Below are 24,948 nucleotides of genomic sequence, written 5' to 3' on the forward strand. Positions count from 1 at the left end.
CAGTAGCAAGAGGGTGAGAATACACAGGAAAATACATTTTAGACATAAATAAATAGGACATTTGGAAGCAAAACAAATTTATAGTGAATAATTTGAAAGAAATTGTGTTGTCAATTGCAAATTTCACTTCCGTTGTGAAATGTGAGTTCAATTTTCCTGGGTATTTATTTAGTTGTGGCATAAATATATACTAAAACAGACTTGTGTCACGACTTGTGTTCGTCTGTGACGCGTATGACCTACAGTGACGTCAACCTAACACCGCAAGGTTCTTCCCTCTGATTGGCTGTGGCCACAAAATGAAAATGACATTAACAAAGATGGCGCTGAGTGGGATAGAAAAGTGTTAAGAGCAACAAACGATACAACTATACAACAGTGTATGCTTGGTAACTATTTGGGGAATACATCGCGGCCGGACCTCCGATTCGACAGACAGAGGATTTCGATGATATTTCGAGGCCTCGCTTAAGGCATCCGAGATAAAACAAATAGCGAAGTGGAAGTGTTTGCCAACTAGCGGTTGTTGTAGCTTTAGCGTTGCGAGCGTTAGCTAACTGCGGAAGGCAAGGGGACGTGGTTCGAAGTACACGGGCACTCCAGTTGATCTTTATCTTGTCAACGCAACAACTTTGGCTCCCGACAGCGTGATCAGCCTCGCCGGCCGAGACTGCAGCGTGGACCACCGTGTCCTCTAAACACATCGCGGAAGAGGAAAGCTGTAAAACGAGGTGCCGAAAGGCGTCTTCTTAGCTGACCCTGACGCCATGGCTCACTCCCCGATACAAAGTGGGCTTCCGGGGATTCAGGTACATTCACCACATCGAGCGACGAGTGGCTTATTTTGATCGTATTTCTGCTGTCTGTGTGTTTCTTGTGTATTAAATGTGACCACTTGCCTCAAACTACAGCAAGACTTAAACTTACAGCTGTGTGTAATAAGATCATATTGGTTTTAAAATGAGTGTCATATGATTTACTCCGTTCACTTCTCATTCTTAAACATTGCAACAGCATTATTTTATAGGTAAATGGCCAGATTAAGAAGTGTTTATTCTAATAATAATAGCAGAAATGTGGGTTGACAATTATGGCAAAATCTACTCATGTTTATAAGTTGGAAATTGGGTTTATTATTGCCTGTCATTGACATCATTAGATGTCCACTTAATTGAAAGAGGGAGTACTATCTATGTTCATGCTTATGTTTCAGTGGTTTTGGCAGGACAGGGTGTCCAATCCATTTTGACAGGGACAGGCTGCCAGTCAAAATGGATTGGACATCTTGCACCGTCAATGTCTGCCATTGGTTTGGCAAAAAAAGTGGTGATATTATTCAACTAATAATATTGTGTTTAGTTAGACGTCAACATCCATTTTCTTTTGTGCTTGTCCACGTGAGGTTCATAGATAAACTGGGGCTTATCCATACCTTTGGTCGAAGGCTGGTCTACACCTTGCACTGGTCGCTAGTCAATCGTAAAGCATGTAGGCGTATCGCAATTCACATTCGCAATGATGGACATGTTAGGATCGTCATGTTTTTGGAATGTGGGAGGAAACCGGAGTACCAGGAGAAAGCCAGTATCAACATGAAATGATAAATGCATATTTTTGAGAAGTGTCACTACATTTTTGCCATCTTGACTTTAAAGTGTTTTACTATCCTACATGAAATATTTCATTGTTTCTCTTTTTTTTTTTTAATTATCAAATATAACGTTGTGCACACCTGCATAATTATGTTGTCGACAACAGAGGAACACAAAACCAAGTGGGAGGTGGGCTTTGGCCAGTGGCATTAAACGTGCTGACGGTGGCGATGGTGAGTACTTTAACGTGGTGCTTGTTGTTTTTGTGGAGGAAAAGCCATCATCGTTTTCACCTGGATGAGCGAGCACACTAATGTTTGGATAGTTTTTTGCTTGTGTTCTTTCTGCACTGCATTACTGTGTGCCGACCAATGGCTTTTTATAAAGTTCCATTGCTACCAAATTGAGTAGCCGCCGCCCACCTCCATCCCAACAATACACTTTTTATGAGAGAGCAACAACTGGGCATACATCATTCCCTAACATGCATTAGCACTTTTACAGGAAATGCTTCTCCTGGGATGGACACTCATGAGGAATTAGCAAACACATTACCATCATAGGGCCGGTTTACTTGCTAGATTAAGCGTTGACTTGCAATCAACAATATATGTTGGTGGGTTTTTTTGTTTTTTGTTTTTCAAATCCTGTGTTGAAACCAAAACACAAAGTGAATTTGTGTCGCTCTACTAAAATGTTCGCCTATGTTACCTGAAGCGTTTGGTCTAACAATTGAGTAGTTCAAAAGGAAATGGGAGCGCCCCACTTCAGGCCCTTTATTCCACTTTAGCACTCTACAGGGAAATCAGACATTTAGTTGAGTCAATAGGTACCTTACACACCAATCTCCTAAATTTTGTTTGTGATTTTTAAATGAATTAAACTAACATGGACGGTTAGCTGTTGACAGGGCACTCATTGAAATACTATTAAATTGGAGGGAAAAAATACTTTAGAGTGTGTATTTTTGTTTTCAACATTTTTGAAAAGTGCCACTGTCTTTATGAAAGATTTTATACATTTCTACATGCATTTATCCACATAAAAAAACAATAATTTAGTAAAAAAAATATTAATTTTAGAATAAAATGCAAAAATTACCAAAAATGTCACTTTCCATAACAGATTTAATATTTTTTATTGAGAAATACTAAACAAAAAAAACTATAACCGCCATCCATACTGCCAAATTCAAATCAATGAGTTAATTGAACCCTGCTCTGGTCTCTCGCAGAACCTCAAAGCCAATCCGGAGGAGCTTTTCACCAAGCTGGAGAGGATAGGCAAAGGTTCCTTCGGCGAAGTGTTTAAAGGCATTGACAATCGCAGTCAAAAGGTGGTGGCCATTAAAATAATTGACCTGGAAGAAGCGGAGGACGAAATTGAGGACGTCCAACAGGAAATCACAGTTCTCAGCCAGTGTGACAGTCCTTTTATCACCAAGTACTTTGGATCCTATCTCAAGGTGAGCTCAAGAAGGAACATACTGTTTCAAACGTGTAGCACGCCGTGCCCCATTGTAATGCCACATAAATAATGCAGTCCCCGTGGTTTCTTAGGCACACCCTTCAGTATTTCAAGAAATCGCCACGTACGCCCCCTTGTTGGTAAAATAAATGACTTTGTCAAAGAGGGCTGCAGGTGAATGATCAGGTTTCACTTACTATTGATGGCAAGCGTCCAATCCATTTTGTCTGGTAGCCATCGGCAGTGGATAATCACTACCGACCCTCCTGATCAAATGTCTATCACGGTCAATGGCGGGGAATTAGTTAAAGGTAACGATTGGTCTTAGAGTAAGATATAAGGGGGAACCAAATAATGTTTTAGCCGTCTCTAATTGAGTCGGTGACCACAACAGGTCTGCGGTGAGTTGTAGATACTATTTGTTACAATACATTCTCACATTGTGCGATTTTGCTTACAGTGACTCTAATGGCGCTTAGTGTGGTACTTAAGGGCAGCAAAGAGAGTAACGGTAGTCCATTAGGTGAATTATGCCTCTGGCTAAAGGAGAGACTTGCGGCTTTTGGAACGCACGTAGTGTCAGGAGGATATTTTTGTGTGTGTGGTTAGAGATGTCTTATACAACTAGCGCAAAACACAGGAAATGGAGAGATATTTTCGGACAGGAACAGATACTCTTGTCTTTGACAGAGACGGACGGGTGTCCACTCTATTTGAGCTGAGAACACTGCCAGCCTCTCTTGGTACAAATGGGTTGGACGTCCATCGCAGTCATTGCAATAGATACAGAAGCATGATGATAGTTAATATACAAAGCGCAGTAAAAAAAGATTGGAACATAAATACAAATACAAATGAAAAGTTGACAACGATACGGTTTTCTGGAAAACCAATTTAGATATTGACTCATTGTATTGCATTTTTTTTTAATTTTTTGGTTGAATCCTCAAAATTCCTTTAATTTTTCAGGGAACAAAACTATGGATTATTATGGAATATCTTGGTGGAGGCTCTGCTCTCGATTTGGTAAGTTAACAAAATCACCAATAGAGTCCTTCATGGTCTTTTTTTTCCTCGCAAATATGAAGTTCTGAGGACGATTCGGACAAATTAATGTGATTGACTGTTACTAAACGAATTTTTTTTTTCTAGTTGGAGCCAGGCGCCCTCGATGAGACGCAGATTGCCACCATTTTGAGAGAAATTCTCAAGGGGCTTGAATATCTACATTCTGAAAAGAAAATTCACAGAGATATCAAAGGTAACAGAAATAAACACTCACACTTTTGGTTAATCTATTGAAAAATACTGTTTTAGTACAGCAGCAGGAAATGTTGTCACCCCTTTCAAAAATTGTCCGTAAATGTCTAAATTCATCAGATGGTTTTTAATGTGGTTTGGGAAAAATCTGGGGGGGGATATTTAAGCAATTATTTGTTAGCCTTAACGTTTTTGATAAAACACACTTTGTAATGTATTAAAAAAAGCAGTTCAACATCTTGTTTAATTGCCTGCACTTTTTAGCTGCCAACGTGTTGCTGTCGGAACAAGGTGACGTCAAGCTGGCAGACTTTGGTGTGGCAGGTCAGCTGACTGACACGCAGATAAAAAGGAACACCTTTGTTGGGACTCCTTTCTGGATGGCGCCCGAAGTCATAAAACAATCAGCGTATGATTCCAAGGTCAGAATTATTACATATTAATGCAGCAAAGGTAAAAATGTTCAAGGGCTAAATGTGAATCATCCAAAATCTCATTGATCATAGTAACTCCTATATTAAAAATAAAAATGGCTTTTTATCTAATTGTTGCATCATACACAGTTCATGATGAATGTGATGACTCAATGTATTTTTTTTTTCCTATTTACAAAAAAAGAAAACAATTTGACCATTAGGGGAAAAGAGAACAAAATCATAATCGTGCTTAAAAAAATCTTTTACCAGCCTCTGAATAACAACTGCCGATGAGTCAGCACTCTTTGACATCACAGACAGTGCGTCACGCGCTTCAAATAAACCCCAGCCTGCCTGTTTCATTTCATGTCAATACTTCATCACTTAATGTGCCTCCTTTTCTGCTCACCGATTGGCTGCGCAGGCGGACATCTGGTCGCTGGGAATTACGGCGATCGAGCTGGCTAAAGGCGAGCCCCCCCACTCCGAGCTCCATCCCATGAAAGTATTGTTCCTCATCCCGAAGAACAATCCACCCACGCTTGAGGGCAATTACAGTAAACCTCTGAAAGAATTTGTGGAAGCTTGTTTGAATAAGGAGCCCAGTTTTGTGAGTTGACAGTTTTCCTACCTCAAATTAGTTTGGAGGTATCCTCCCCTCATTTTGTTAAATATTTTCGCAGAGACCGACTGCCAAAGAGCTGCTCAAGCACAAGCTGATCGTCCGGCATGCCAAAAAGACATCTTATCTGGCCGAGTTGATCGACAGGTACAAGAGATGGAAAGCGGAGCAGTCCAGAGACGAGTCCAGCTCAGAAGATTCGGACGAGTACGTAAAACGGTGCCCTGACGTCAGAGTGACCAACTAAACTGACTGGCCGGCCTTGTCGTCGCAGGGAGACACAAGGACAAGCGTCAGGAGGCAAAGCCACCGCCAAAGACTCCTGGAACTTCCCCGACAAGGACAAAAAGGTCCAGAACGGAACTGTGCAACATGCCGATTTGGAGGTCAAACCGGTAAGAATGATTATTTTATATGAAACTAGCCTGTCATTTTGCTGCCTGCACGGGAGGCTTTGTGTTGTGGGTTTAAAAAATATTTTCAAGAGTTCTTTTTCTGTTTATATATAACGACTCAGAAACTGGATGTGTTCGTATGTAGTATGTGGATGACATATAAAATCGGGATTTAAAACGTCTTTCATACTTACACGTACATTAAAAGATGGAGACTTTTGAGAGGGTACATTTTCCAACTCTACAGGAGCAGGAGAGCCCAAAGAGGCCTTTGTCGCAGAGTTTATCGTCCATCTTCTCTCCGCTTTTCTCGGAGGTAACGGACACCGGAGCAATTCTGAACAAAAAAGCAAAGTCCAGGCCTCGCCTCTGATCTCTTATCCGCCTTTCTTCCAGTTGAAAGCCAAGGGAGAGACCAGCAATGGCAAACCGGAGGCAGCCGAGGCACTGCAAGAGGCCATTTTGATTGCTGAAGACATTCACCCGGGCGTTTGTGACTCACTAGTGGCTGAACTGCTGCAAAGACTTCAGAGGTAACAGAAGTGTGCCACCTGAAAGAATTTAAATGTTCTTTTTCATCCCCAGTGAGTTTCAGGGCAGAATTTTTTTGTCATTGTCAGGTTTTCCGTGCTTCAGACCGCCAGCACTCAATGAGAAGAAGTACAATCGAGCGGCTCGGCATCTCTTTCGCCTCCCAGTGCACACGCGCACCACTAGACGGCCCGTCGTCGGCCGGGGGCGCGTTTGCCATTCTGCGAGAGCGGACTGAAGCCATCCAACTCTCCAGAGGGGTGCGCGCATGAAGCGTTCTTTTGAAAACTCAGGTATCCTGCTTTTAAGGTCCTCCGGGAGGTCAAACGAGCTTGACGGGATGGTTGTACAAACGTGTAAATAATTAAGCACATTTCTACAGATACCAGAACAAAAATAATATTGGTAATAATAATGATAATAATAATGTGGTTGTACAAATGGCCAAACACAGAGTGTAGATAATATTGATTGTGGAGGAAATATTTTAAGAGTAGAAGGACCATACATGAGATTGCCTTCTCTTTGATTTGTCAACAAAGCCACGTCTTTGTTTGTTCGATGCCCTAACATTTCACATTATGCTAATATCAAATGGATCATTCACACACGGCAAGCTTTCCCAAAAATGGGTCGAGCTCTGTTTTATTTTCTTTCTTTCTTTATAAAATATAATGCTGTAAGGTATCTGTCATGGTAGCAAAGGGCTGAAAAGATAAGAGTATGAGTCCATACGATCTCCACTTTTTTGGGCATTGAACTGTTCCGTTTTCTATGACGTTCAAACCCGTTGAGATGCACCAAGTTAGAATAAAATAAAGATGGGAGCAAATTTCTCCTCGGTGCTGAGCTTCTAAAGAGTGGCAGTTCTCACCTTGCTGTATCAAAGAGGTGACGTTTTCACGTCTTTGGCACACTGGAGTCTCTTTAAGCTAACCTGCCTTTGCCACGGGAAACTTTGTTTTCTTCCGTCGATTGGCCACAGCGTGCTCATCTACTTTGCAAATTGTCACACCGTCTTCCTCTGATTGCACTTGGACTTTCAACAAATGCCTTTTAACTTTTTTCTAGCCATAAAGAAAAAGCATGAAGAGTAAATCAGAGTGTAGCACTACGGTGGTCCAAACAATGGCTTAGGGGCCAATTCCCCCCTCCTCCAATCACTAGCCTTTTTATGCAGGGAGCTTTATTAAAAACACAAAAATAACATTTCTCTTTGATTCAATACTTTCTGCCACGTGTCCAAGCTACATTTCAAAATGAATTGTTCTGAATCACGATTGGAACTTTTTGACTTTAAAGCTTGAGCAGCGTGGTAGTGTTTTATTAGTTTTAATAGTCATGCCATAACACTGGTGAACAATTTTCATTTGACTTAGTCCGACAGCTGTTTTTTTTAACCCATCTTTGGGTGTGCAATCTAAAACTAACCTCAGTGGAGAAAAGAAAAATTGCCGTGCTGCAATTTTGGTATGTATCACCATCCTAAACATGTAGTTCTGAACATAAAAATCTGATAATTTTTAAATTGTTCCCCAGTGTAATTGCTTGATGAATTAAATTTAGCATGTTGAATAAAGCGTTTCAAAGTGGGCCATCATTTGGACCCCACGTGGATTCTTTTTGGAGTCATGTGCGATCTTCGGTCGCGTGGGTGCGAGCGACGGTACAGCGGTATGAAGCCTGGCGGTCATCCCTCTCGAGGCGTGCATTGTAGCACACGTCGAGCGGGACGTCGTCCCTGCTGATTGCTGACGTGACGAACCGGGAGGTCCGGCAGTCGATGATCATGTTCTGGTGCCACCTACGGCGATGTCTATTGCCGTCAATGGCCGCGAATGAGTGAAAATGCTGAAATCTGTGAATGCTCTGACTGAAATAGGAAGTTTTACGTTGCCAGAGTGTAAATGAGCAAACTGAAGTCCTGAAAATCAAATACTACAGTCGACTGACTGGGAGTGGTTTTGTTTTGTTGTCGTAACACACCGCCGTTGACATTTCTGTTCCTGCTCCACAGTGGAATGTGCCATGTGAGAACTTATTTCAACAAATCCATTTATGATTTGCACCCTTTACATGCTCAATATAGACAGACTCATTTTTCAATTGTATTTTTTGTGTGTGTCGCACTTTGTCTGATTTGTATTTTGTGGCTAAAATGCGGTACTTAAAAAGGACGCTGTATTCTGACGCGCTTTTATTGTCATCCCACTTTTCTTATTTCATGTGTTATGGCAATAAAGCACGGTGTGACGGCCAGGATTAAGAATGTGTTAGCACAACTATATTCTTCTCTCAAACTATTTTTATAACCCAGAGGAACAGTATTATTTAATAGTGCTAGTAAAGTTTGGTGATGTGCCCTAAAGATTAGGTGAACACTGGAAAGCAGATGTACATTTTATATGACGACTCCAATAGACGTGTTTGTTCAATTGAGACAGTGCTGTTTGGTTTATTGGACGTTGTCAGATGATTATGACAGAAATAAAAAAACAAAAATGGCACCGATCGACACGTTTTTCCTGTCATTCCTTGAAACGGTGCTAAAGATGTGTATTGATGTTATGCTTTTTGTTTTTTGTAGGAACGTGCTATAGGAATGTCTCAGGCTGCTCGTCACTGTGAATTCAAAGTTTGTAGACAAGGTAAATTCATTGGCCGCAGTTGACGTTATCCGATATTTAATCCATTTTGAATGTCAGTGAATAACACTGGGCAATAATGTGTAAAAATAAGTTCAAATTGAGCTACAACAGTCGACTTCTATGTTAAGCACACTCAAAGAGCGAGCGCGGCCTCTACTGGCTAACTCCAAACCATGTGCCAACAATAAGTCAGCAAATTTATCAGCTCTGAGACCAAAAAAAAGTATGCCCATTTCATATTTCATTGTTCAGTATGTAAACATTAGATTTTTTTTTTTACAAAACTAGCAAATATGTTAAAGGGACAGACAACACCTAGAACAAATGTTCTTAAAAAAGCTTACAAATGGTGAGTACCCGACCCCCTCAAAAAAACACGTCTTATTTGTGTCAGCAAATACCTCACAGCAAGTTTATTTATACATCCAAAAACAAAAGATCAAATTTGTCACACTATATACAGATATTACATACAGTGTTTGTACACATATTACATTAACTTGTACACAAGAAAAATAGACATAAAAATGTAAACCTTTTGTATACAAAAAAATACCTTAGACAAATAAACAAGGACCCATACCAAAATGTGACTAGATTAGAGCTCATCCTAGCATTCCAAACCATACAACAGTACATTCAATGAATACGGAATTTTTCAGCCATCTCTCAATACAAGCAAGTTAGTTACATGTGGCTGCGAGCCCTGTTCATTTCCTTCTAAAACCAGAGAGTGGGGCGTGGCAACTACTCATGCTAAATAGGGATACAGCAGTATTACCTTGTTTTGCTCGCAAAGAAACAACCCAAATATAATAGTTTTTTTCCACTTAATGTAAGAACACTGCAGGTGTCGGTGGTTGAGCTACAAAGATGAGCGTTCTCTTTGGAAAGGAGGAACTGGGCCTTCTCATAGCTGGAAATGGAAGATGGGGACTAGAGTTGGTAACAAGCAAGCCAATATTGGGGGGGATTAATATTAGGGGTGTCAGAACACATGCAGTGACAAACGGCAGGCTTAAATCCTTTTACTTTTGTGCAAATCCAACTTGAACGAGTCTGTCCGCTAAATACATGGTAGACGCATATATACCTATGTTTTGATACCTTTTTGAACCTATGCAATCTCTCCTGGGGGTTTTAATAACTATTTTGTTTTAAATTTTAAATCCTTCCGCTAGAACAGTTCTAACTGACATAACAACGCACAAGGCAAACAGACAAGTTCCATCTGACGGCCCACAGAGCTTTACAACCCGTTTTGATCACCATTTTAAAAACCATGAGACTTGTTCTACACGCTACACGTTTTCACTCGACACATCGCGATACTATTTCTGCCTGTTTGCTACTCAATAATTCACCGACAACCCCCAGGGTAGAGAGACCGTTATGCTGTACACTCAATGCCTTGTAAAATGTAAAAATCCAGATCATTCATGTTCAAGAAATCCTGCTACAAAACTTGACTGAGCCGTTTTCACATGCAGGCTGCCATTGATCACCAAATCAAGGGAATAGGTCAAAAATAGGTATATCATAGCAATATTGGACGTTTGGCGCCGACAATATCAAAGATAAGCGTTCACGCACCAGTAGCATCACCATACACCTGCCTGGTGAAAGACACATGGGAAATTACAATACAAATGTGCGTTCTTAAATGTCATGTTGCCGGGAAATGATTTTGAACAGAAATTCATCACATTTTAAGGAGGCGCTGCATTTTCGGACTGATAGGCCTATTCTTTTTGACTGCATGACAGCCCCACTATGGACACCCCTTTAAAAGTTAAATGAGGACTAAAAGTTAACAGAGAGCACCTTGGAAATTAGACACCGAAATCCCTGCATAACTATCTAACTATCGCACGCCGACTGGCAGGTGGCGCCGTACATGAGAACGTCTGTGTGTTTATTGCTTTTAGTAACCTTTTGTGTACTGGGTCGCGTGACCGATAGTGAGGTTAGATTTAGACGAGGAATCAAACGGATATATGAGCACATGTACAGCATACACACCGTATAAAAAGTTTTTAAAGTATTTAGGTGAATTGATAAATGAGTCTACATATTTCAGGAGGGTATGATTTTTCTGAGTTTTTTTTTCCTTTTTTTTAAACGAGCAATGTATTATGAAACAGGTGAAATCGAAGCAAAAGTTGGGAGAGAGTCGTTCGAAGGCTTAACGAGCAAACTTTTTTTCCGGGATTCGGCGACGGCAACGTCATCGGTCCGTTAGCCACGTTTACTACGGATGTGCGATTGACAGAATGGCAAGGCAACAAATATGCAGATTAAATCCCAGATACAGCAACCTTGATTTATGAGTTAATTTCATTGTAAAATAGGATTAAGATAGCCAGGTGCTCAAATAAGGAAATGCATTTTAAAGCAGAATGTCATTTTTAATATTTTTGTATACCTTTACAGTTGATCGTGTCTGAAGTTAAAAAATCCAATTAAAACTATCTGACGTATTTTTCCAAATCTGCCATACTAGTCCTTTTGGTCTGTATATTGAAGCCTTGTAAAAAATCATGGGTTTTTTTCAGAATGCAAAAGACTGAATTAAAAAAAAAAAAAGTATTTTATTAGAAAAATTACTCATTTTAGGGTGATGATATGATCGCTTAAATATGACGTGCTAATAACCAAAGTTGATTAAAAATTTCATCTTGTTCTTCAAATTATCCAGCCCTACTAGTAAGGACAAATAGTACAAGTTGTAACACAGTTATAAACTATGGTGCTCATAAGTCAAGAGTTAATTTCGCAAACCATTTGAAGAGATCCCATTGCGTTGTGCAAACATTTGTGTTTAAATGTTTGCAATATGCCGTCGCCTAACAAACGCAGTTTGAACATTTTTCTTTTTCCATATCAAGCGTTTAACTCATTGGCTGCTTCTGACGGCTACATACGTCAATTGATTTGGACTGGGAGTGTTGTCAGCGACAAATCCTTCGATCATTCGCTCCCAGGCCATCCGGTTCAAATTCCGCTTCAATTGCTAGCGATGGTAGCCGACAATTTTCAAGGACATGGAGGGGGAAAAAAGACTCCATACACGCGCTTAGTTACTCTGCGTGAAAGGGGTGGAGGCGCTATTGGCACTTGCAGTGGTGGCACTAACAATGGAGAAGCCGGCGGGCGGCGCCGTGGAGCTGTGGCTGGGCTGCAGGTCGTTGGGAATGCCGCTGTGCGACGCCAGCTGGTGGCCAAAGGCAGCGCTGAACTGCGGGAGCTGCTGCTTGGGCTGGTGGGAGGTCATGGGGTCGTGCGGGGACGAGGAAAGGGGGCCCGGCGGCGCGGCCAGAGGCTGCAGCGTCACCGAGTTGACGGCGTGGGCGCCGGCCGGAGGGGTGGACAGCGACGTGGATATGAGATGATTCTCCGCCGTCATGAGATTACCGAACTGGGCTGGGTCGGCGAGGGGCAGGGGGAGGTTGTTCCACGATGAGCGTGGTGGTTCCAGTAGCATGGGGGCATCTGACTGGAAGGGGCCGGCGTGGGGCGAGGAGGGGATTTGGTCGCCATACGGGGACGACGAGGCCGCGTCCGACTTAGCCAAGATGTGAGGGGGGCGCGCGCAGGCGAACGTCCGCTCGGGGGCCTGAGCGAGGGGCGCCACGGAGGCGGCAGGTGACGTCTGGGCAAGGTCCGCGGGTTGGGTGGGCGGCGACGAGGGGAAGTGGCCCGCCGTGGACTGTAGAATGTTGTCTTCCAGTTCCAGGCTGGGGAAGTTCTCCGTCGGGAGGCGACTGTGAAGGATGTCGGCCATGCCTCCCGGTTGGCCCGCGCCCGAAAAGACGGTCATGGCTCGGTGGTCCACTCCTTCTGAGGTCGTGAGGTCTCCTATGGATGTCAGACACACCAAGGAATCTGGGTACGACCCCATGGCTTGCAGGGCACGGACCAGCTCCTCGGCTTCTTCTGTGGTAGGTAGCAACTCCCCGTTTTTGCCTAAACACACACACATTAACTTTTAGATATAGACTTGCTTGTCACCAGAAAAGAGAGCTGGCTGATATACAAAAAAACAATTTTGAGTGTGCAGTGGCATTAATCTGCCACTAACTGGTCAGGTTTGGTACTACGACACTTTGCTCATCTCAAGTGGGCCATATACTAGAGAGCAGTGAAGAGTTAAAACACTGAGAACTGTATACAATGTCTAACTTTACATGGAAGTGTATGCTTGTAAGGGCACCTTCAAACAAGTCGAAATCCTGAAGATCATCAGGTAGTCTGGGTAGAACGTCAGAAAAATCCTCCTGGTTTAGCTCGAGGTCGTTCGGAATGTCTTCCATTTCATTCGTGATGTCGTCGGGTAGTTCGTCTGTACTCAATTCTGGTGTCGATGGGCTCCTGCCAACGAACGGGGAAACGTTAGGAACCCGTTTTGAATGTACGGGGAAATGTTATCGGTTGGTCCAGACCTGATGCTGGCCTGCGTAGACAGTGCGAGGCTCATCGACGGCAGCCCCAGGTAGCCCTGAGGCAGCGCTGGAGGAATGGGTTTCTGAGGCCGCCGTGGCAATTTCCTCTTCTTCTTGTGTTTTTTGGTGAGTGCCGGTGGTTTGGTCTTTTTGCGTGGCTTGCGTTGGAGCTGCTGTTGTTGTTGCTGCTGGTGGTGGTGATGGTTGTGGTGGTGTTGGTGATGGTGTTGTTGCACTCGCCGATTGCCGTCCCCACGTAGGAAGTTATCCTGTGTGCAACGTAGACAATTGACTTTCCAGCGCGTCCCCAACTGCGGCGACGTTCGACGCAAGACGTACCATTTTTTTGGCATGCTCTTCGCAGAGTGGCGTCTGATGCGTGATATCAAACACGGGAATGGAGCACTGCTGACCGTCTGCGAACTTGGCGGTGCAGCTTGCAAACAGCTGCTGTGAGCGATTCAACAGAATGTCTACAGCCAAATGTTAAGGAAGGAGGAAGACAAAAAAGACCGCAAATGAACGGGATTAAACTGCGGAGGACGTAAACTAGGAAGGATACGCTGAAAACAATGTTTGGTGAAGGGCAGCGCTCGGTTGCCGCAGGCCTGGCCTTTTGTGCTGCCCGTACACCTGCCTGCATCCGTGCTCTGGAGTCTCGCAGTTGCCTCGCCGTGGCGATGCCCTGAAACAGCACTAAACAAGAGACATTTTGGTTTAATAGCCCATTAAGCCAAAATTTCTCATCAAATATTTTGTAGTTTTTGTCATTTTTGACACTACCTTGAGGGGCTTTGAGAGGAACCATGCATCTCCTGGATGAGCTGACCGGCGCAGTCCGGGTTTTTGCTGGCAGCATGCACCAAAGCTTTGCGGTATGCATAGCGGTACCTCTTCTGACGGATACTCGCCCGCTCCTGCCTGCACATGTGCTTGTACTTTTGCTGCAGATATGAGCAAAGTCTCAGCAATCGCGTTCTCCGCGAGGAGCCGGCGTCGTCCTCCGACCTATTTTGGGAACAGACATTTATTTGTCGTTGTCATCTGGAAAGTTGGGCTGATTTGCCTGTTAACGTTTGATTACTGACCCGTTGTGCGGCCTCCAACTATTCAGGCCCGGAACAAATCTTTCCGCTTCGTCTTCTTCGTCATCGTCGTCGTTGTCAGCACTGTCCTCCGACCAGTCCAGTCCTGTAAGAGAACCCGTTAGGAAAAATTTCTTGGACGAACCCGTTAGCCCAATTGCCGAGTGTTGTGTCCAGTTGAGCACCTAAATGAGAAAAGAGGTCTCCGTATTCCTGGTGTCTCTTGGCACAGAGGCGTACCAAATGTTGTAGTCTGGAGAGGCAGCGGGCTGACGGTGAGTAAGAGGTGGGCCGCATGATGACCACGTGATTGGAAGAAAGGGGTGTTTTCCTGCTGAGCGATGGCCCCGGCCCCGATGGCTGCACGGGACTGGGTGTTGCATTAACGGGTACCCCGGGAGGCAAGTACTTGACTGTCTGAGGTGGTGCTGGATTGCATAAAAGACCCTGCTGAGGGGGCGGCTGGAGAAGACCTGACTGCTGCCGTGGGGCGTGCGTGTTGAGCGGAGAGGAGTTGTGGACACGGGGGCCGGGCGTGGGACTAAAGTGCTCAGAAGGGCTCTGGAAAGGGTCTGCATTCTGGCAGATTTTCTGGTTCAGCACCAGCCGGCTCTGCAACTTCTTCTTGATAGCGTTGCTCTTACGAAGAAGACCAATCTCCTCCCCGTCCACGTCATCCTCGTAAAAGGTAAACGGGTCCAGGAGTTCCCCATCGGGAAGGGCTAGCAGACGCGTACAGGGTGGCGATGGCGGAAGTTCGTTCAGACCGTTGGAAGCTAATGGTAACGGTAATGAGGGCAATGTTATGTTCAGGGCCACCGACTCGAGGTGGGCCCGCGAACGCATTTCCTCCAGAGCGTCATGTTTCTTCTTCCGTTCCTTCTTTGGGATGAAGCCGAGGACCTGTAGGTGACTGTTGCAGTACCTGAAACAACAAGGTCAATTCCTGTAGTTAATCAGCTGTACATGCGTCTTATGTGCGTACCTGTCTAACAGATGCCAGAAGTCACAACCAGCCACTGATGGCTTCAGAGCACTGTTATTACGCACCTGCGATCCTCTGACTTGGGGATGGGGTTGGTACACCGCTGGCTGTTATATTTGGCCACATATTCGCACTGCTTGAAGGGCGCTGTCTTGTCTTCCAAAACGTGCCGGATGCAGAAAGCGTAGCCATTGAGTCTGCGTTGCTTGCAGAGCTTCGGGCTGTACGAGCACAATGGCTTATTGTCCACCTCTGAGAAATGTATGTGTTTGCCTTCATACATCACGTGACTCTTGTCCTTGACAACATCAGCTGATGGAAGCAAGAAATACATGATTAATACTGGAAATATACTTCCATGGACGTCATTTCTTCAGCACAGATTTCCGTTGTACACTGAAAATATGCTTTTTATCCTCACCAGTTAGACAATTTAATCAGTGATACTACAAAGACCAGTTCTACCAGTGTTCGATCTACTATATATTGTATTGGCCCCTAAATTTTTTTACTCGTGAAGACTAAGATACACTAATACACAAGGTTTTTTGTTATGATGACAAAATTAATGTTTATACCGCCCGATTGTGTGATCAATATGTTACAACTTCGTAAGTGACAATCCTACAAAAGTAATAATCTATTAATAAGTCTCCTGTTTCCAAGCGCATAATTGAAATGATTGTTTTACACAAAATATTGTAGTCCAAGTGTCACGTGAACTCAGGTCGTCCGATTAGAAACACACATAAATAGATCAGTAGGCGTATGTGTTGTAGTTGAAAGAAATGGTACACTAGGGTTCATGTAATGAAAACACTAAGCTACAGGTCACTATTAAGCACAACCCATCTACCTAAGCAGTCGCTATCGTTGACTTAAAAGGGTTCGATTTGATATCGCGCGCGCAAGTCTTGCCGAAGCGTCCGTATAGAACACAACTTTAGGATTTAAATAAAAATAGCAGCAATCGTGTTATTGTTAAATCTATTACATATCAATTGCCAAAATAGTCACTAAGGGTTGTTTACAAACGATTTTAGCCAATCAATGCCTGACGTACTGAGCTAGCTTGTAAATGTTAGCACATAGTCCGAAGAGCAGTTTCTAAATAGTATTTTCCTAAAAAAATAAAGTTAACTGGAGATCGCGGTTGCGTAAGGCTTTTATCACAAACATATTGTAGTAATTTGATCGATGGATGTTTTATTTACCTCTCGGCTGCTTTGAAGCACCCTATTTTGCTGGCTTAGCTAGCTAGCTAAGGAAGCTAAAAACACGAATTAGTAGGCGGTAGCCAACCAGGAAACGGAAACCTCAACAAATGGCGAAACACCACGGGGTTCTATGTGTATATTGATCATTTGTCATTTAAATCCTGAAATGAGCATACACAGATGCAATCATTGGAACTATACTATTTATTCCATTTTATATAAACATTCCCGATAAACAGTCAGAAACAAAAGGGCTTCACACAAAGTTTAGGCCGGTGGGGGGTGCTCCAGTAAAATATATTTATAGAGGTTGATAACGTTAGGTAATGAGGCTTATGACAACTTTACCCCCCAAAAATTAAACTTAATCTTCAGGTTGTGTTTTCACAGACAAATAATGATGTTCAAATATTTTGAGAAAAATTCGAACGTTAGAGGCCTGTTAGCTTTGGCAGCATCGGCATCGAGTGGTCGACACCTCCCGGGCGAAAAGCTGCGCGCAACGAATTAGCTCCAACTCGATGTCGAGGTCTCGCTTACCTTGAATTGGTACGGGCCGCTGTACGGTATTCGCCCCCAGATAGACGGCTGAAATGTCTAATACGATCCGCTAGGCTATCCGTGCATCGATGTCCCGAGATAGATTTCCATTAGTGATCTTCATCGAGCCAGGCGCGCCTTGATTTACGAATCCATGTAAAATATGCGAGCGATCAAATTTTAAGCAGTAGGTAGGGTGCTAAGGATTTTGTCAGTTCCACGGCAGACTCCCTCACAGCACCACTACAGGCACTGCGGGGACATGACAACAACCCGCTCGACAACAACAACCTCTCCAACCATATTGGAAATTCAACTTTGTTAAAAGCGCCCACAGTGTCGAAGTGCAACAAAAAGTGTGACAGTGTCTTTGCCGGGTTTTGCATTTAGTGCACTTTAATGGCGCTAGGTCCGAGCGGGGCTGTTTGAGTGACAAATCCACATAGAAGCGTCCACTTCATCTCGGTGGAAGTGTCTGCGTATAACGTGCCCTGCTGCAGCCTGCCAGCCACACTCTCACCCGCTGTTCACTGATGATGGACCACGTGTCATGTACCAAAACACAAACTCCAGCTCCATCAGTGCATGTCAGCATCAAACTAGACATTTTCCAATTTTCCATTTAAAAAATAAAATAACAATAACGTCTGCAAACATTCACAGGAATCACGCCCGAAAAGTAAATTAACACATACACTGGTAATGTTGCATTATGAAGGAAAATGTAATATTAAACTTATAGGTAATAATAATATAGTGTAAACACTGTTAGGAGTTTATTAAAACTGCTAAAAAGCCGATTATATGTCCATATGCAGTGCATCTGCAGGGCTGAAAAAAGGCATGTGAGTTTAATGCTCAGCATCATGAAAATAATGACTGAGGCCTAAAAATGATCCCCCCCCCCCAAAAAAAAATTCACATTGTGCCAATCAGTGAATGCAATTAATAAATTATTTGAAACAATTTTTAGGGAGCATAACTGTATACTTCTCCGGTAAAATACGCAAGATGCACGTTCATCAAACCCTCTAATAAAATGATAAAACATGATAAACCAATTAATAAATAAAATAATTATCATAATGTTGAAACATAAAGAATAAATGTAAAATGCAGTACAATGATGCACAAATATGCCTTATGCATGACAACTTAATGGTCTGCCATTAAATGATATTATTTCCACGCATTAAAATGTACTCTAGCAACAATGAAAACAAACAATGTGAGAGCTGCATCACAAATGCTTTGTTCCCAACCTGACTTGGCAACCTTGATGATATAATAATACATATACCTTTGATAGTGCTTCCTTCACTATAAACACTTGAAGGTTGAGAACAGTTGACCTTGGACATCTTATTACCTATCTTACTACTTGCCCCCCTGTTCTCCAAAGTCAACATATCGAATGAAAAGACTGCTTGTCTTTTTCACATTCCATCAAGGGTGTCTTTTTCCAGGGACGGTGATCTAAAATGACATAAAATGTTCACTTTTCTATTATACCTTTAATGAAATGAGGTCAGCTGGAGCGGTAATTCACCTCAGATATGACTCCCGTAATCCTTCACAGCCAAAGCCCCCATGGTCTTTTGTACGCAATCCTGCGAGTTCACGTGGGTGCTACATTTTGTATGAGCATGTGTCGCACAGAAACGTGTGATATCATGCAATGAGCACACCTATGCCACTCTTTTATCACTTGTGAGCTAAAAGGGGCTACACACATTCCAGTAATTAGGCTGAATTTCATCAATTTACAAATAGAGGAGCATTTAGAAGGCACAAGAAAAAAATAATTTGCAATCAATATGCAATTGCCAAAAACTAACAGTTTGTCTCACTTTCATTTAATTTTCTGTTCTCTGCATGATCTGATATCTGCTAAATTTAGATAATTCTTTATTATAAATTATTTTTTTATTTGCCAGAACTGTATGAAGTATCAAAAATCACCAATGAATTAATGAACATTATTCTTAATAAGCAGGAAAGTGGCCTTGTAATGAAAACACAAACCATTCCAACAAGCAGTGCACCTGACTTTGCTATGGTGCCGTTTGGATTTAGCAATCTCGTTGTGAACTCAGTTATTCCAGGATAGATGGGATATAAAGAGAGCACTTTTGCTTGGGAACGGTGAAGCTGACCTTGATGAATTATAAAGCTGTCCTTTTGGAGGTCATTGCCAGTAAAGTAGCCAGTGTCAGCTCCTATAACAGACATCACCATTGGTGAATTCTTTCTGATATCGTCAAATTCTGGCGTAAACCCACAATTACGTGCGACTTCTTGAAGGGCAGCCTTGCAGAGATAGATTAATTGAAGATAAAGTACCACTTATATATATTCACACGTCAACTTAATGCTTTTCCTTCCAGTACTATCCCATGTCAAACACCTTGAGTCATCCATACACCCCCCACCCCCCATACAATGCTGATGTGTGCACTTGAGCAATGGTTAATAGTGGAGCTGCTATTAACACCAGCATTACATATTTTCCAGATCACACTGCTACCAAACACAATAAGATGCCTAGGCCTAGTCTATCCTCGGCACAGGAAGATAACATTCTAAGAGCAGGCCCGTACTTGGGTGATAACATTCACTGAAGCTTGTCAAAAATGTTAAATGGGACTTCCTAATGCAATCTTTCTCCGCTGACTCACTAAGATTCATGATGTCTGTTTTGAACATTTCCCATGTTTACATGCCCTAAATTTTTCAGCAGCGTTCTACAATATGCATTGCATTTGCCCATTTTCTCATCCATGTATCCAAAACCGTAGCTGGGTTTGTATGGGATCCGTTATTCATCATTATCGCATTTTAGGACCTGGTGTGTGCATGTTATCCTACCAAAAGCAACCGAATTAACAAAAGAGTCACCCTTCCTGGAGAAAAAAACGTTGACATTGACCAAGACAGGTACATCAAATAGAGTATGGAATACAATTACAACTTACAAGGCTTGTATTAGGCATATCATTAACATTCCCAGACCATTCCGACATGAACATCATCCATCAGGTCCTGTAATCTCACTGCTAGTGTTAAAACCAAGGCAGTGACGCATCAATGCGACCAACTCAGTTCAAAGGTCTTGCCTTAACTGTTGACAATCGTGTTCAAAGTATTTCCACAAAATGTGTTTCCTTAATGTCTTTCCAAACATTAGGACCATTTGATGAAAATCTTGCATATTGCTATTGATATGTCACAAGCCTCACAGTATGCTTGTATTATAATGCAAAGGTATTCATTCCGAGTTACATTAAATCAAATGAGGTGGCTGACAAATTTGCTATACATTAGTGAAAAAGTCTTCATAATTTTCTCTACTTTGCATATCCCATTGAAAACGGGTCACTCAGCAGAAACAAAGATGTGCACTGTCACAAACAAACTCAATTAGTGAGTTTATGACGTGACATACTGTTATCATTGTTTGCTGCAGTTAAGCCTCCTTTGAATAAAAAAATACAGTCAGCTTTGCTGGAAAAGACAGTCGACGACTGTTATGTGAGCGATAGCCACAATCAATATATATATAATATAGTTCCCCATAAACATGTATCATTTTACATCTGAATTTATTGTTGTTCTACTACTGTACCACAGCAGTTTTGAAGATATAGTAGTCTGAAATGGTGTCGATAATGTAAATTTGAGGTTTATTTGTAACATTTTGGAATCCAGTTTGAAAATATTAGCCTTTGGGAATGAAAAAGGTCAACAGATTAATCATCAAAATATGACATTTAGCAATTATTTTAGTAAGAAGATATTGTCTAGACATTTGTCATGTCAAAGTTTTACAGGGTGGAATAAACAGGAAATAATTGAATTTGTAAGCACCAGAGTCATTGGGGAAAGAAAAAAAACAAAATACGAGGCACATCTGGACTCATTTCTAAATAGCAGGCCTGGAGAAGTTTATGTCATTTTGTAAACAAAGGTTCAAAGCTTAAATGGCATAACTCAGACACTCTGCTAAGAAAAACAACGGAAACAGTCCAAACAAAATACAGTAGAGCAAGTTTATTTGGTGCCATTTAGTGGAGATATATTAAGATGGAAATACTGTTTACATTTGAAATTTCTACAAATAAATCTGCTCTATAGAAGAAAATACATTCATACAAAAGCAGTTTGTTTCACTAACTACTTTAGACACGTTCATTTCACATCCATTTGCCAAGTAACATCATTAAAATATCACCATCAACATCATTTCCCATCTCCTGTAAAATTAATTTTATAGAAAACATTCAAGCCTTCTATTCATTAAAGTTGTGTTCAGATTGCTCTCTATTTTTGTCACCCCAGACTTCATGGATATTAATATTTTCACAGTTTAGAGAATATAGTATTTGAAACATGTTTATTATGTTAGCAAACTGACTGTTTAATTAAATAATGTAGTATTATGATTGTAACATAGTGTTACTTGTGCCACATTGATACAAAAAAACAAGATAACAATGCTTAGAGTCAAAAGAGAAACTTAAATATAATATGTATTATGGATAGAAAGGCAGTATTTGTATGGAAAAAAGTTGTAATATTACAAAAATACAGTGTGTATATTTGGTGTTCTTGTGAATTTTGACAATACTATCACCTTTAAAATAGCCCATTTAAATAGAGACTTTATTCCAATGTCACCATTTGTTTGTGGTGTTATTCTTCCTCAGCCTTGCTCTAGTATGCCAACTTTTCATGACTAATCCCCAATTGAAAAGAAAACAGAATGACACTTTGTAGTGGACTTTATGTCATTTTTCCATTCATTATAATTGTTGAAGATGTAAAAAAAGGCAACAACACACAGTCCCCTTGTGAAAAGTTACTTCAACATTCTATGGAGGTGATTCATTTATACATCTCAGGAAATAAGAAAAAAGTTTGGATTTTTAAAAATCATTACAAGTTGATAAAAGCCAAACTCACTGTTGTTTTTTTTTCTTCCCCCAACAGCTACAATCACAGAGTTGATGAGGCCACGGGCTCTTCTGGTATGCCGTCAAGAGGGGCTCCTGGGAGAGATTCCATGTCAGTAGCTGACACAGACTGGCTGAGTTCTCTCAGGGAGCTTTTGGTTATGTCCAGGCATGCGCGTTTCAGGATGTGACGCACTTTTTTACCCAGAAGCACATAGAGCACTGGGTTAACGCAGCTATGGAAAAATCCTAAGCTGTTGGCCAGAGGAAATCCCTTCTTGAGTACATTATGTAGATAGAGTGAGGAATGTATGGATAGCTCCATTAGGCTAAAAATGTGGAAAGGGGCCCAGCATAAAAAGAAGGCCAGGATCATGGCTGAGACTGTTTTGGTGAAGCTGGACAGGCGGACGGAGCCGTGGGATTGGTTCACCCTCACTGTCAGAAGGATGCCAGTCACACAGATAGCGGAGAAAGGCAGGAGGAAGCCCACCGTGGTACGGATGGAGACTATTAGAATGTGTGTGGTGGCCGCTGAGTGTCCATCCTGCGCGTGGAAGTTATTGAAACACACTACTTTGTCGTGTAAGCGCACCGTGTCCCGGAAGATGAGCGCAGGGCAGCTCATGGTGGCGGACGCGACCCATATGCAAGCGCTGGTGAACCAGGCTCGGCCCACCGTTCGGTACCTCTGGGACCAGTTGTGATATACCAGTGAGACGTATCTGTCCACGCTGAGCACGGTGAGGAACAGAACGCTGGCGTACATGTTCATGACCAACACGAAGGAGTTAATCTTGCATATGGCCACGCCGAAATCCCAGTGAAAGTCGCGTAGGATGTAGTCGATGTAGAAGGGGAGGAAGAGGACGAAGACAAAGTCGGCCAAAGCCAGGTTGAGCAACCAGATGTTGTTGACGGTCCTTTTGCTCTTGCATCCCGTCACCCAGATGACAGTTCCGTTTCCGATCAGACCCAGGATGAAGGAAATGATGTAAATGACCACCGAGATGATGTGCATGGCTTCTTTCTGCCTGTGGTCGACTTTGAGTTCATCGGCGTCGCCGTACTCCAGGTAGTAGTCGTAGCTGTAGTTTCCGTAATCCTCGCCGGAGTCGTCCATTGCTGTTTGGAGATTGCCTGCGAGGGGAAATCTGATGGTCAAATTGAGGAAGATGATGGCAATCAAGAAATTGGGATGAAAGTAACTGCGGAGTTTGAGCCTCACACCTGGAAGGTTTCCAAAATGTCATTCGCTTTCTGTGTTGAAGTAGTGCTGGGTGTGCCCTGGATAAGCCTGGAACATATTGTGAACATCCCCTTGGCTCAATATTGCAGCAAGTGACATGGTTGACAGAAAAGGCAGGAGGAACCACAAGTGCATGAATCATTCTCTGCTTGCACGGTTAAGGAACTTTTTTTGTTGTTGTTGAAAGGATAGACATAATAGTTGTGTAAGTTACTTTCCACTGCAGTCAGCTATTCGAGTGAAAAGTCGAAGTCTTCTTCATATGACATTTTGTAACTTTTCAAAAGTGGAAGAGCGATACACTGTACTTTAGTTAGTACATTCAATTCGAGATTCGAGATAGAAGCTAAAATTATGATTAAATCCACCAAGGTTAAAAGTGCAATGGTTTATCAACAGCGCGATGACGTAACGCTACTGCTTTGTAATCATTTTACGGCACACTGATAAAAACTTAGTTTTGTAGACCTTGAAAAGATAAAAAAATAATATTTACTTGTCCCTCAACTACTATTTTCAGTCGCATATTATTGACAATTAGGCAAGGAATTGTTATTATGAATTGTTTTAGTGTAAAATATTGTCAACCTTCGCTGTCGTGCAATTTTATGAATTACAGTAATACAAATGTGAGTGGGGAAAAATACACAAGCTTGACGGAGGACCGGAAAAATGCACTATAGTTCCATTTTATGGATAATACAGCTTTTATGGCCTTCAAAACAATTCACTCTGAGCAATTAGTCATTTTTGGGATTACTTAAAAAAAAACGGAACATTTTAATATTGAGGGGGAAACTATCACTAAAACCACTGTAAAGTGAAGAATGACAACATCTTAATACAGTGCGCATACATCAGTTCCACTCAGCATCATTTTCTCCTTTACATAACTGCCCAGATTCCTCATCTGCATGCCTTTTCCACACTATTAAATAGATTACAAGGCTATCATACCGAGCTCAGTAGATGCAAGTGGAGGAATTTAAATCCCCATCCAACGAGCTGGAGTCGCCGATGAAAAATCGCTGGCCGCCCTGGACTTGCTCTTTTCCGGATCCCGCCGCTAAACGTCTCCGTCCAGACGACCGTGTGTTCTCTTTCCGCGAAGCCATCCAAACTAAACTTTGTTGGATGGTGGGTTCCTTTTTGCGCGGAGATGTGTGGAGTGGGCGCGCCTAGCCTTCGAGCGCACGCACGTACGCACGCACGCACGCACGCACGTACGCACGCACCACGGAGGGGAGCAAAGTTGTTATTGGTCGCCCGCGCGGACAAGAATGCGTTCATTCATTGGCGCTTTGGCTTCTCCTCACAGCCGCTCAATAAACACAGAGGAATTGAATCTTGCAGATTTTTTTAACGACATGCCAAAATGTCAGGCGTGTGCCAAGCGTGCACAGTCCTTCACTGATTTAGAGCGTTGCGTTTTTTGGCAGCATTTTCAATAAAATGACACGTTTGCCTGCATACTCCCTAAACCAGGGGTGTTCAAACTGGCTGCTTTCAGAAATAAACTTATAAATCATTCGAATTTAATTGGTTAA

At 42.3% G+C, this 24,948-nt stretch overlaps 3 protein-coding genes across 7 annotated transcripts; 1 reads left to right on the forward strand and 2 right to left on the reverse strand.

Annotated features, from left to right (window-relative positions):
* The first annotated feature begins 288 nt into the window (after positions 1-288).
* stk24a (serine/threonine kinase 24a (STE20 homolog, yeast)) lies at positions 289-8,800 on the forward strand. Its single transcript, XM_077616589.1, has 11 exons — positions 289-809; positions 2,827-3,057; positions 4,029-4,085; positions 4,212-4,320; positions 4,584-4,741; positions 5,160-5,345; positions 5,419-5,564; positions 5,632-5,752; positions 6,000-6,068; positions 6,149-6,285; positions 6,373-8,800. Exons 1-11 carry the CDS (start codon positions 768-770, stop codon positions 6,404-6,406), a joined length of 1,290 nt encoding a protein of 429 aa, XP_077472715.1. The 5' UTR covers positions 289-767; the 3' UTR covers positions 6,407-8,800.
* A 529-nt stretch (positions 8,801-9,329) lies between these two features.
* Positions 9,330-17,649, reverse strand: ino80da (INO80 complex subunit Da). Of its 2 annotated transcripts, none has more exons than XM_077616584.1 (10): positions 17,201-17,649; positions 15,509-15,755; positions 14,644-15,383; positions 14,462-14,564; positions 14,157-14,381; positions 13,936-14,069; positions 13,713-13,846; positions 13,374-13,642; positions 13,145-13,302; positions 9,330-12,897 (listed from the first exon to the last, which is right to left on the reverse strand). In XM_077616584.1, the coding sequence occupies exons 2-10, from the start codon at positions 15,724-15,726 to the stop codon at positions 12,008-12,010; spliced, it is 2,871 nt and encodes a 956-aa protein (XP_077472710.1). In that variant the 5' UTR covers positions 15,727-15,755; positions 17,201-17,649; the 3' UTR covers positions 9,330-12,007. The 2 variants fall into 2 exon arrangements, with proteins under 2 accessions (XP_077472710.1, XP_077472711.1); XM_077616585.1 differs by lacking the exon at positions 17,201-17,649 and adding an exon at positions 16,658-16,753.
* Positions 17,650-21,235: 3,586 nt separating this feature from the next.
* Positions 21,236-24,944, reverse strand: cmklr2 (chemerin chemokine-like receptor 2). Of its 4 annotated transcripts, none has more exons than XM_077616663.1 (3): positions 24,359-24,943; positions 23,383-23,449; positions 21,236-23,306 (listed from the first exon to the last, which is right to left on the reverse strand). In XM_077616663.1, the coding sequence occupies exons 2-3, from the start codon at positions 23,403-23,405 to the stop codon at positions 22,196-22,198; spliced, it is 1,134 nt and encodes a 377-aa protein (XP_077472789.1). In that variant the 5' UTR covers positions 23,406-23,449; positions 24,359-24,943; the 3' UTR covers positions 21,236-22,195. The 4 variants fall into 4 exon arrangements, with proteins under 4 accessions (XP_077472789.1, XP_077472790.1, XP_077472788.1 ...); XM_077616664.1 differs by having other exon boundaries at positions 21,236-23,292; positions 24,359-24,758; XM_077616662.1 differs by having other exon boundaries at positions 23,383-24,944.
* Positions 24,945-24,948: the final 4 nt, after the last annotated feature.

Source organism: Stigmatopora argus, chromosome 13 (assembly GCF_051989625.1).
Source record: "Stigmatopora argus isolate UIUO_Sarg chromosome 13, RoL_Sarg_1.0, whole genome shotgun sequence".
NCBI classification, from domain to species: Eukaryota; Metazoa; Chordata; class Actinopteri; order Syngnathiformes; family Syngnathidae; genus Stigmatopora; species Stigmatopora argus.

What these genes read in the sequence shown, in the direction of transcription:
- stk24a (XM_077616589.1), top strand. Translation starts at nt 768, where the DNA reads ATGGCTCACTCCCCGATACAAAGTGGGCTTCCGGGGATTCAG. An exon ending in TGAATAAGGAGCCCAGTTTT is followed by an intron (nt 5,346 to 5,418) that starts GTGAGTTGACAG and finishes ATATTTTCGCAG; the next exon opens with AGACCGACTGCCAAAGAGCT. An exon ending in CTGCTGCAAAGACTTCAGAG is followed by an intron (nt 6,286 to 6,372) that starts GTAACAGAAGTG and finishes TGTCATTGTCAG; the next exon opens with GTTTTCCGTGCTTCAGACCG.
- ino80da (XM_077616584.1), bottom strand. Translation starts at nt 15,726, where the DNA reads ATGTATGAAGGCAAACACATACATTTCTCAGAGGTGGACAATAAGCCA. An exon ending in AGACCTCTTTTCTCATTTAG is followed by an intron (nt 14,565 to 14,643) that starts GTGCTCAACTGG and finishes GTTCTCTTACAG; the next exon opens with GACTGGACTGGTCGGAGGAC. An exon ending in GGATTTCGACTTGTTTGAAG is followed by an intron (nt 12,898 to 13,144) that starts GTGCCCTTACAA and finishes GTGTGTGTTTAG; the next exon opens with GCAAAAACGGGGAGTTGCTA.
- cmklr2 (XM_077616662.1), bottom strand. Translation starts at nt 23,543, where the DNA reads ATGATTCATGCACTTGTGGTTCCTCCTGCCTTTTCTGTCAACCATGTC. An exon ending in ACATTTTGGAAACCTTCCAG is followed by an intron (nt 23,307 to 23,382) that starts GTGTGAGGCTCA and finishes TTTGACCATCAG; the next exon opens with ATTTCCCCTCGCAGGCAATC.